Source organism: Propithecus coquereli, unplaced genomic scaffold (genome assembly GCF_000956105.1).
Source record: "Propithecus coquereli isolate 6110/MARCELLA unplaced genomic scaffold, Pcoq_1.0 Scaffold217, whole genome shotgun sequence".
NCBI lineage: Eukaryota > Metazoa > Chordata > Mammalia > Primates > Indriidae > Propithecus > Propithecus coquereli.
Genome location: NW_012146856.1, coordinates 4,173,305 through 4,185,417, shown reverse-complemented (window position 1 = coordinate 4,185,417; position 12,113 = coordinate 4,173,305). Strand labels below are relative to the sequence as shown.

Genomic DNA, 12,113 nt, shown 5'->3' with positions numbered 1-12,113 from the left:
CCCCCACATCAATGGGCGGCTGCCCGGAACACGACGCAGCGTGTGAAAGCAAGTTCCCGAAGGCATCCTTAGTGACTGCGCTGCTACAGAGCACAACAACGCAGAACTAAGCCGTGTACTGGGGGGTCAGACATAAGGTAAAACTGCCACGGATGGACGGGATGACAGCCTCCAAATCCCAGAGAACGGAGCAGTGGGGAGGACACGGGCGGGAGACACGGGAGGGCCTGGGACCTTCAAGGTGTTGGCACATCCCCAGTCTTTAGGCTGGGCAGGGGATGAGGGTTATGTGTGTCATAATTACCTGGATATCTTACTCATGCTTTTGCTATTCTTTTGCATGTCTTCAATACTTAACAAGACCTAATTTTTTAAAAAGCATGGCTAGGTGGAAGCAAGCCTCCGGTTAGAAGTTGGCCAAGTGCATGGAGATTCTGGGGTGGGAAGCGGAGTGGCCTCTGGAAGTGTCTGAGGCTCAGCGGTCGTCTCCCCGACCGCCCACTGTGCCCTCTTGGCCGCAACTTCGATCTGCCCAGGCTCCCTCCTGGCCAGCCCCGGCCCATCTGACCGGCCTGCTCTGGGACAGACACACATCTGTGCACACATCCCATCCATGGGACCCTCCGCTCACCCTTTCTCATCACAGCCCGGGACTCTCCAGCAGACCCAGCCGAGCGCTGGCTTTCAGCTGCCACTCCCTACGCAGAGCCGTAATAAAGACATCACTGTTTTCAGTTGACAAAGAGCAGATTTCTACTAAGTAAACACTGCTGTTTTGGTAGGGAAATTAGGTTACAAAATTGCGCCTACGAAGGCGGCGGTAAAGATGGAGCTGGTTACGAATCAGCCGCACGGTAATGGCGGCTAATCCCATCGCCCACCCTTTACCAGAGCTCCCCCTCGGAGCAGAAGGGCAGGAAGGTGATCGGCTTTTGCAAACATAAAAATCAAAAAGCATAAAAGACAAGAGGGAAAAGGACGAGACTTTTTTCCTGGCAAAGTGATGACGTGCTCAGAGCAGGGCTGGGAGCCCGGCAGAGGCCCTGGGTTTGCTCCCTGTGGCGCGGGGGAGCCAGGGGACCTGCGGCACTGGCTGACCTCTGGGGCTGCGGGGGCCTTTGTCTGTAACAGGGGCTGTCCTCGGCCGAGGACTGCTGAGCTGAATCTTCCAGAAAGTTAAAGCCGTGGGTGGGAATAAGAGAATAAGACACGCGGTCTTGGGAGTGGCGGGTGACAGGAGGCCTTCGCTCAAGGGAGGGGCTTTGCTAGGGGCCTGGGGTGAAGCAGTGAGAAAAGGCGTGGGTGGACGGGCTGGACAGGGAGAAAGCCCTCCACGCTGAGAATTCTCCAACTCCGGCCGCGCCAGCCAAAGTGGTGTGTGGGGTTTCCTTTCCTGGATGCCTGTCGGGATTAGATGGACGATCCCGAATAGTTGAGATAAACCTCCCCTTAGCAGTGCGCATGCTGCTGATTTCAGCTAGCTTTTGAGCCCATTCGTGTGTGCTTTGCAAAGGCTCCCTCCTCCTCAGTGGCACGGGTGTCTGCCTGGGAGTGGGGGCTCGGCACTGGGACAGGGGCAACCCCAAGAAGGCGGGGGGGCCCCCCTGCAGGCTGGGGCCGGTGACAGTGTCCGGTGGCAGAGGCAGGCCCCTGTGCCTCCTGCTGATAAACACTTTCTGTTCCTGCTTTTCTGGTGCTCTGGCCTCTCCCTGCTCCCCTTCCAGCACCCAACCCCGCCATGGCCCAATTTCTGTGCCTCCGGACCTCACTATGAGGTCTATGTGAGCGGCAAGACTGTGCCTCCTCGGGCCTGTATCTCCAATGCCTGGCACGATGCTGGCACATCATAGGCACTGGGTGAGTGTCTTCGGATGAATGAGCACTAAGAACATTCTCCTGCTGAGTTAACACTGGCACATTAACTGCCATGTGAGTTGTATTTAACTCATGCTAGTTTTGAGCCCGGGGCCACACGAAGCATGTGTAACTCACACATCTCTTCACCTTGAGAGCCGTGAAAATTATTTTTCAAGTTGCATATAACTCACGCACAAAAAACAATAAAAAGTAACAAATTTTTCCTTAAGTTAGAAAGGATCATTTTGTTTTCAAAGTGTTTATTCTATTTTCATAATAAAACACCATGGCCCCAAAGAAAAAATATTTTTTCTAGTGTGGCAGTCAGTGTGTTAAGCAACTCTGAACTGCTGCCACTTGGCTTGGGCAGGACAGGCCAAATGCACATTTTGGAAGTTCAGCTCCTGGAAGGAGCAGAGGAAGGGGAGGGCGCCGACGTGCCCAGTGTGTTCCTTCTCAGCGGGCACTGGGACACGCAATCGGCGCTGCAACGCTGGCCGCAGTGACAGAGGCTCGAGAGCATCAGCAATGACTGACCTTTGCGAGCATGGGGACCCAGGGGCAGGGCAATGCTCACGCGTTCCCTCAACACAACACCGGCCGGCAGGAGTGACCCCAAGTGACAGCACGTGGGACACAGATAAATCTAGCAACAATGAATTAGGCTGAATCAATGAATGCATCTGGACACTGGCAACAGCTTCTAACCAGAGTGGACAACCTGAACATGTGCAGTCTCAGAGGACTCCCCGCCTCAAAGGCCCATCTACCCAACCAAGGCCTAAAATTTTGCTGTTACTGATCAATTCCTTTGCCGACAGGGATAACACGCTGAAGCTCTGGGAACCGCAGTGAAATCTTTCTCTGAGGACCATCACAGCACCGGGAAGAGCGTGGGCTTGCAGGTCAGAGCTCACTTACAAGCTCAGCAATCTTGGGAAGCTCCTGAATCCTGGAACCTCCACTTTTCTCCTCTATGAATTGAGAACATCACCCACCCTACGGGTGCTGGGAGGACTGAGTCTGACACCATCAGCCCAGCACCCTGCAGCGTGCCTGGAGTGAAACGCCAGTTTCTTCTGGTGTCAGCGTGGCAGTGATAAGAGCAAGGGTTTTCGGGAGCTCACTATGCCCCATGTGTGGTTCTGCAAGCTTTACATACACTCACTTATCTAGTCCTCACCACGATTCCCAGTGGGGTACTACTATATACCCGTTTTAGAGACGGAGAAACCGAGGCTTGTAGAGGCTAAGCAGCCAGCTCAGGGTCATAAAAAGTGTAAGTGGCAGAGGTAGTATTTGAACCCCTGCCCCACCTTGTTCTGCCTACATCCCGGAGGTGTGGATGGCAAATGCCCAAAACAATGGGGGCCCCTGAAGCACAGGAGAAGAAGCAGAAATGTCACCTCCTGAGCCTGCAGGACCTTTCTGCTGCAGCGTCTCTCCGAAGCAGCTGTGTGCACCCTCCCCCGCTGCAGACACACCTCGCTTCTGTACATCAAGATTTGCTTCCCTCCCCACACCCCTCCTGCTCTCAGCTGACCACACCGGCTCTCTCCAAAGCCCACAGCCAGGCAGCTCCTCTTCTGCGAGGGGTTGGCGTTCCGCAAAGATCAAAGACCAGGCCATCTTATCAGACACGTTCCTCATTAAACTTTTACAGGCCAGATTCCATTATAAATGAGCTGTCTGTCCCAAGCAGCAGAGTGAGCATGTTCCTGGCTTTGGGGATCTGAAGCTCTCACAGCCTTGGAGATTTTAGCAAGGGGGTGGGGGTGGGGGGTGTCAAATTGCCCATGTGCAAATCCCAGCTGTGTTACCTACTAGGAGGGTGTCACTGGAAGGGCAGTCAGCCTTCCTGTGCCTCCTTTTCCCCACTCATCAACCGGGAGTGGGAGTACTGCCTTCCTCGCAGGAAGATGAGATGACATCGGCGAGGGCTGGGCGCAGGCTCTTGCTGTTGCTCCCCCTCTGTTCTGACCCCAGCATCCCAGAGAAGGGACGGGACCTGCCTGGTGGGGTCTAAGGACCATTCACATCACAGTGAGCCGAGGCTCTGCATCTGTTTGTCACTCTGCCCTTAGACAGCCACGAGGAGGGTGTGCTGTCCTACACAGCGCCTACCCCAGGGTTCCTGTGCTCCCTGCCTATCCTCCTGTCTGTGATGTCACCAGATCTCTGAACGAGTGGCCAGCCACGGCGGGTTTTGAGGAAGAGCTCCCTGGAGGTGGGAGGGCAGCGCAGACCCAAGCGGGGAGGAGGGACAAGGCCCCGGTGGGTGCCTGGGCCCACCCAGCATCCTACCTCAGGAGGCAGGAGGACATGCCCTTTGGAAGTCTCCTCCTTCCTCTAGGCTCTGAAAAGAAACAAGCATGTTTGCTGAGGGAGGAGAAGGTTCTTCATGAAACGCAAACAAAGCCAATCCTCTACGATTGTGAATCCGGGGTGCTGTGCCAAGAATCAAGAAGAAAATATCCAAATTTCTTTCTGCCCAGCTCGCCCTGCTCGGTGAATGGCTGAGGACAGTCGTGAGGGCCCAGGCAGATGCTGGTGAGTCACAGGCTGAGCAGGCTGCTGTGTTTATTAATCTCACGGTGAACCGGGACGGTCTTTATGGAACACTGACCTTGGAAAAAGCCATCTTCAAATCCCCCCAGACTGGAAAGTTCATGAGCTCAGCCCAGCAATAGCAAAGAAACTACTCTCTTAAGTGGAGGCACAGCAACACGGGGCCAAACATCCCATTAATATGCAGCCGCTGCGTGGAGTGGGGGTCCAGACGTTCTTAACAGCTCTCTGAGGGGCTCTGGCTAATGCGGACTTTGCGTGACCAAGTGTGCAGAGGATAGCAAGGCGAGGCCTCCACACCCGCCAGCTGGCGCTCCCTTCCTTTCCCTGAAGCACCTGGGCTGGCGTGTGGGCTTTACAGGAGTTGATAGCTACAGCCCAGGGCCATCTGTCCCAAAAAGAGCCCCCTCCTCTCTCCTTTTCCATGAAGGGTGGCCTTGGGCCGTGACTGCCAAGGCAATGCGTACTGAGTGGTCTGCAGGGAGCAACTGGCAGTGACAGGTCCGGAATCCTGGAGTGGAGGGGTAGAGGGTGGGTCATGGATGTCAGGGGTCAGGTATGGTGCCCAGCAAGGGGAGAGAGGACGGCACTGTCCTCCCCTGGCAGAGACCCTGTGGCTGTTCCCATCCCGTACACTCACTGCCTTCCGCAAGCTGAGACTATGAACAGGTTTAGGTCAACTTAGCGGGACTCATCTGTGAGTGGGTCATCAAAAGGAACCGGGGGATTTTTAAAACCCCATGCTCTAGAGGTGAAGTGTTATCAGGGAGAGAAAAGGCTCTACAACCCGCCTGCCCTACGACTTCAGAAAGCCAACGAACAGCGCTGCTTTCCCAGATGCTGGACAAGCAGGGTGGCCTGCACGGTCCCCAAACTCTGGCCTGTAGGGCCTGTAAATAAGCAGATTCCCAGGCCTCACCCCAGACTGAAAGAACCAGAACTTCTGGGGTCGGGGCCTAGAAATGTGCACCTTGAAGACACCCCATCTGATCGGATCTGCAGCCAGGTTCGGGGACTGCTGCATGGGGACAGTTTCTGTAAGCCCTTCTAGGTGGGAAGCAGCTGAAATGGGCTCTCTCTGAAGCCCCAGGGCAGGGCAGGGCTAGGAAGGACCCCGCAAGCAACAGAGGCAGTTGAAGGCTGGCCCCAGCCTCCAGGACCAGGAGCAGGAACTTCTACCTTCCCCTCCAGGACACGAGCCAATCCAGGCCCAAGGCAGCCCTGACTCATCCTTGCGTGACCGCAGCCTCGGTGTGACACCAAGCAAATGAGAGCTGTAGCTAGGGGACCTGCCATGCCACGCCTCAGCTCAGTCCTCCACGACACCCCGGTGGGCCTAATCCAAGAGGCAGGGGCCTAGATGGGTGCAAAGTGCTTCTCTCCCTGTTAGCACCACAAGACTCTGGAGACACTGCAGGGAGCACGTGGCCCCCTTCACAGAGGCCTTGTCTTCTCGCCCTCGTGTGGACTGTGGAGACTCAGGAGGATGTCCCCCTGGGGGTTGCAAGAGAAGCCCCCCAACCAGCAGTAACAACCCGCAACCCATTGCTGTGGCTCCCACAGACCAAAGGTGCCGCAGCAGGAGCGCACGGGCAGTCCCCTTTCCTCTCCTGGAACCGTGTGAGCACCAGCAAGCTACGCAAGTCCTGCTGTGGGTTTGTACCTGACGGTGAGTGGGAAGGGTCGCCCTGCAGAGTGGTGACATGGGTGTCTACGAGGAAGCCATCCCGAGCAGCTGAGCTCCACGCCTCTGCCTCCACGACGTGCAGCTGCCAGTCTGAGCGGTGCGGTTGGCCCTGGTCCCACTCCCCTCCGTCTGGGGCCACTCTGGCAGCTCTGGCAGGTCTCCTCACCATGGCTCCCCCCTTCTCCTGTCCACCCCTAATTGCTCCTATAGTTACCTGAATATAAATCTGACCACTCCCTCCTGCTCCTGGGCGCCCAGCGGAGGAACTCCAAATTCCTCAACTGGGGAAAGGAAGACTCCTCTTTCCTCCCTCAAGGATACTTCTTCAGCCCCATTTCCCTCCTGCCTATGCACGGCCCCGGACAGTCTCCTCTTCTGAGGACATGCTGTGGCCTGCCTCTGCCACATGGGTCCCTCCGCCTGCCATGGACCCCTTTCTCATACAGGCAGCTGGGGAGAACAACAGTAATAATAGATGCAAACATTGATCAAATGCTTCCAAACTGTTCTAGTTGCTTTACTCACATCACCCTATTTCCTTCAGTAGACCGGGTTATCTCAGCAGATGTGGCCCTTTCACAGATGAGAAAACTGAGGTTCGTTAATTCACGCTAATCCCAGCTAGTGGATTTGGCGCTGGGTTCAAGGTAGCCTGTCGGGCTGAGATCTAGCAACAGCAGGCTCTTGGCGATGGCTGCAGAGGAGCGCGGGGGAGAGAACACAGGGCAGCACCTCCCTGGAGGCTTGGCGCACCGGCATGCCATGCCCAGAGCCGGCGGGACCCTGCGAGGGAGCGTGGAGGGTCCCGGTGCCCGAGCAGGGGAGAGCAGGCGGTGCGAGGACTGCGCAGCAGGCGCACCCACGAGTGGGTCGCTGGCTCGGAGCAGCAGGCAGAGGCTCAGACTCTGCTGACAAGAGATGACATCGCACCTCATTTGCTGTGCAACGTTTGTGTAATTAGACACATTTGGTGCCAGCAAGGAAGAGTGGGCTACAACACGGGCTTGATGGATCGCCGTGCCCCACCAGGCTCTGACCACATTAATCACAGAAGCCAGAGCCACGGGGCCATTTTTCTCCAGGCTTTGTCCTGGTTCCCAGCTGGGGTACTGGGAGAAGGGGAGGGGAGAGGGTGGGCTTTCCGGAGCCCAATGCCAGCCCTGAAGCACTCATTGTGTCCCCCTTTGGCCTGAGCAGGGACCAACTGTCCCAGGGATAATGTGAAGCTGCTGGAAGTCCACCCCGCAGGACAAGGTGGGGGTGGGGGCTCTGGGACGCTGCGCCGCTGCCCATCATGGGCATGACCAGCCTAGCACCTCCTTGGCTGGGAAGGGCACGTGCACTGAGACCTGGTCTTCTCAGCCCTCCACCTCACGAAGTTAACGCATGGAAGTCACTGTGCCTTTCTGGGCCTCAGTGTCTTCATCTGCCAGCTGAAGCTTAAGCGCATTTCACAGGACAAGGGGGAAGATTAACTAATAGAGCACCAGGCTCCAGGCTGCGCCCAGCATGCCACAGACCCGTGCAGATTGGTGACGTGCTTTACTTGCTCTACTGGGAGATGCCACCTTCCCACTGGGGCTTGGTGATCCCAAATGACCCCAATAATGGCCCCCAAGAATGTCCACATCTTAATCCCTGTAACTCACAAATGTTATCTGCTATGGAAAAAAGGACTTTGTCGATGTGATTACGTCAAAAATAATCTTGAGATGGACAGAGCAGCCTGGTCATCCAGGTGGCCCAAGAGCAGTCACAGGTGACACAGGTGTCCTTATGAGAGACAGGCAGAAGGAGAAAACTGCCACAGATGAGGAAGGAGGCGGCATGAGGACAGAAGCAAGAGAAAAAAGGTGTGGTGTGAAGCCGGGCTGTAGGCCAAGGGATGTGGGCGGCTTCCAGAACTTAGGAAAGTCAAATGGAAAGATTCTCTCCTGGAGCCTCCAGAAGTAACCAGCCGGGACAACACCTTGATTTCAGCCCCATAAGATTACTTCAGATTTCCAGCCTCCAGAACTACCCGAGAATAAATCTGTACTATTTTAAGCCACTAAGTTCGTAGCAAATTGTTACAGCAGCAAAAGGAAACGGACACACTGCCCTTCAGGTACTCAGTCTAGTGAAAGAGCCGTGCAGGCCCGCAAGGGACAAGGCTGTCTCCACGGCCACCAGCATCCACGGCCTACTTCTCCACCTGCTCTGCTCACACCCCAGCCCTCGCCGGCCAGCAAGGAAGCAGGCCCACCCCAGAGCCAGGGAATGGTAAAGCCTGGAGAAGACTCAGGCCACATCCCCAGGGCTCCCCATCTGGCCAGGGAGGGACGGTCCCCAGGGCACTCGGTGGTGGGACTCGGCCTGCAGCAGCATCCCCTGGAAGCCGTGTCGATCACAGATGGTGGCGCCACCCCCAGAGTCTCTGACTCCGCAGGTCTGGAGTGGGGGCTGGGGCCTGAGGACCTGCACTGTTCCTGGCAGGTTCCCTGGGGACACTGATGCTGCTGGGCCAGAGGTTTTGGGGACCTCTGAACTAGGGGCAGCGCCCTAACACAGGGCTGCATGTGCTGCCAGTAAGGGATCTGCTGGACCCGGCAGAGGACCCACGGTCCTCACTTATGCTCCTGAGTAAAAGGCCGGCGTGCAGCTGAGGGCCTGGCCCGGGAGGCCCTAATTTGATTTCTGACTGTCCCACTCGCTAACTGGGTGACTATGAGGGTTAGTTACCCAACCTCTCAGTGCTGCCTCAGTTCTTTCACCTGCAAGACGGGGAAGACACAAACGACTACGTTCTAGGGTTGTCGAGGAGCTTAAATGACATGAAACATGGGACGTGTTCACAGCAGGGCCAGCTCGCAAGGTCAGTTATGGTGAGGAATGGCAGGCATCAATGTCAGGGTCCTCTTTCACTTCTGGTGGTGCCACTAGGTGTGTAGGGAGGTCTCAGCTGGGACATCCACCGGCAGAATGACACACCTGCGGGGGTTCTCTCTGCGTGGAGCTCTCGGCATTCCCTGTGTCTCCCGACCAGCACCGGAAGCCTGTGCAAGGAGCCCTTTGGGGCAGGCCTGCTGTGCCCAGGACCCATGTCACCAAACCAGCCACACTCACCTCCCCTGCAGGCCTCAGCAACACCAACCCCCTTTGAAACAGGGACCGAGCTCCCTCCATGCTCCTGGTGTTCTCACGTGACACCAGCTGAGCAACTCGGGGTGGCCCAGCTAGTTCCAAAATGTGCACCTGTCAGAGGCTGCCCGGGCTGTTGTCTCAGCCACCTGCAGGCGGAGGACCCTGAGGCGAGCAGAGGGCGGAAACGGCCCATTGCCCACTAGGCGGGCCTAAGGCTGCTGCGGCAGACCCCTGTCATGTGAGAACCGGGTACAGATGCTGGAACAAAAGGAAAAGTTCCCAGAATGTCAAAAGGACATAGAAGACAACTCGAAGGGACTCCCAGTGGCCATATTTGGACAGTTTGAATAAACAATAAGTGGTAATAACAATAGAGAGTAACCCATAGGATAACACAAATAACCGTGCGTCCCAACGGATATCAATAAATAATCAAATAATCAGGAGATGCGGGGGAAGGGTTGGCTCTTCCTCATGGCACAATTCCAACCAGCAAATGCGGAAGGGATGATGGAAATAGAAAGTCGCCATTTGGCAAACACTAGCACTTACTGTTTCTGGCAAGAGCCATCAACGGATGTTTAAGTTAGCGGTGAAAATGTAACGAGAAACAGGACGGTACCATATTGTCAAAGAATTACCCCACAAGACACTAATTAGCTACAAAAGGAACCACTTTAAAGTGGACAGACAGACACCCCGACAGACACCCCACAACCAGGCGACCAGAGCTCCCAGTGCAGAGAAGTGTGGACGTCACGTGCCTCCTGATGGGACGGAAAGGACATGACATTGCTTTCATGGTATTACTCTCAAACTGCATCATCTGAGTGTCATTACAAAGCAACTTTAGGCAAATCCAAAGCATTTTATACAGTAGCTGGCCAGCACTCTTTAAAATTGTCATGAAAGTCAGAGAGAGATTAAGGAACCATCCGGGATCAAAGATGACCAAGGAGGCACGACGAGCAGATGCAACGTGGGATCCAGAACTGCACCTGAACCAGGGAAAACGACGTTAACGGGCAACTGACCAACTTTAGGTAAGATTTGTAGGTTAGTTAATAGCATTATATTGATCTTGGGTCACGTAAGACGTTAACATTTGAGGAGCTGAGTCAAGGGTATACAGGAGATCATTTATGACTTTTGCAACTGCTTTTATACATCTGAAATCACTTTGAGGTAAAACATTAAAAAGTAAAAAATATTTTTAAAAAAGAAAGTAAAACTCTCAGGTTTGCTCTGTCCTGGGGAGGGCACGAGTGTCCTGAAACAGGACACCTCTCAGGCACAATGCTTTCAACACACTGAGCGCTCAGCAAGTGTTCACTGGCTTCACTGGGCGGGGAGACCGGAGAGGTAGCAGGATCTGTCTGTAATAAGAGGAACTCGGGGAGAGGGTCCCCGACTCCACAAGCACTAACTGTGCACCTATCACGTGTCAGCTGTTGAGGATACAGAAATGAGAGGGGAGCTCGGAGCCTGCGGGGGCAGGTGTGGAAACAGGTTATTCTGTGTGAATCTGGAGCAGGAGCCCCACGCAGTGTGGGGGACCACAGTGCCACAGGAGGAGGTGGCTCCTTGGCTGAGGCTTAGAGGTGGCCGGGTGAGTGGGACATCCTGGACACGTTGGGCAGGCAGCAGGGGTGAGGCACAGAGACAGGGGACAGGGCAGCGTGTGCTGCAACCATAGGCAGCAGCTTGGTATGGACAGGCCGGGGTGGCGCTGGAGGGGTGAAGGCACCGGGTCTAGAGGGGCCTTGGGGCCAGCAGATCCTTCACAGAAAGAAGGTCCGCTGGAGGCAGGTGTGGGGAGCAGTGGAGAAGCTGGGGGTGGGGAGAAGGTAGAGGCCTCTCTCCTAGAAGGAGAATGGACGGGGCTGAAGTCACAAAGGCCAAGAAAACTGACCCCTGCCACGGGCTAGGCGGCCTCATGTGGGAATGACGTGGACAGGGTTAGGCAGATGGAGACGCACTGGCAAACACACCCCTCCCACCTGGGGACCTCAAAGCAGGGAATAGGAAGGGACTCCAAAGCATCAGCACGAGCTTGTCCTTGTAGTTGGGTGACTGCACAACTTACTGTTCAAACTGGGGCATCTGGAGACAGTGAAGGGGATGCTCTGAATCAGGGTGGGACGACACGTGCCTGAGGTCACCTCACTCATATCGGATCTTAGGCCCGCAGGGGACTCCCATTGCAGGGATGGCCAAAGAGCCTCAAACCAGGTGTGGTACGCCGCGGAAGCCTAGAGCCTTAGAAGTGGTGATGTGGGTAAGGGGGGTGGCTGGTGCTCATGTGCTGCCCACCCACACGCTCATATGGGGTCCCGCTTCTGCGCACTTGCGGGTGGCAAAGCTGAACGCCCACTCGGGACAGTGCAGATCAGGAACCCCGCAGAGAAAGACAGAGGCAGTGGAGGTGGCCGAGGCTGCCGGCCCGGCCTCCTGCTGGCGGGTGGCCGTGTGCTAGGAGCAGAGGGCAGAGGGCAGAGGGCAGAGGGCAGAGGGCAGGACTTACCCGTGCACGCCGTGGACAGAGTGAGGCTCGTAATGGTACCTTCCCTCCTGGTGTCGCATGTCAATCGGTAAGGGCGCGTGGAATGGTGGCAAGAAGTGCTGCGGCACTGCGGAGGGGAAGAGAGAAAAAGGACTTCACCAACTTTTCCCCTCCCTCGAAAAGCAGTTTTCAAAGGGCTTTAAAGCTCGATGGATTTCAGAGCAACAGCAGCCAGGACAGGGGCTCTGTGGTGCCCGTGCTATCACACACCCACACAGGGGGATGAATAAATAATCAAAGTCCACCCGAGAATCCTACATCTTCCACATAAAAGATCCCCAACCGCGCTCTTGACAAAGACAAGCAGCTACGCGC

At 55.7% G+C, this 12,113-nt stretch overlaps 1 protein-coding gene across 1 annotated transcript in view; it reads right to left on the bottom strand.

Moving 5' to 3' along the window:
• Positions 1–12,113, bottom strand: part of GLI2 (GLI family zinc finger 2) — a 171,765-nt gene that overhangs the window by 44,826 nt on the left and 114,826 nt on the right. The window contains 1 exon segment of the mRNA XM_012644667.1: positions 11,760–11,865. Within this exon segment, the coding sequence (XP_012500121.1) occupies positions 11,760–11,865 (106 nt within the window).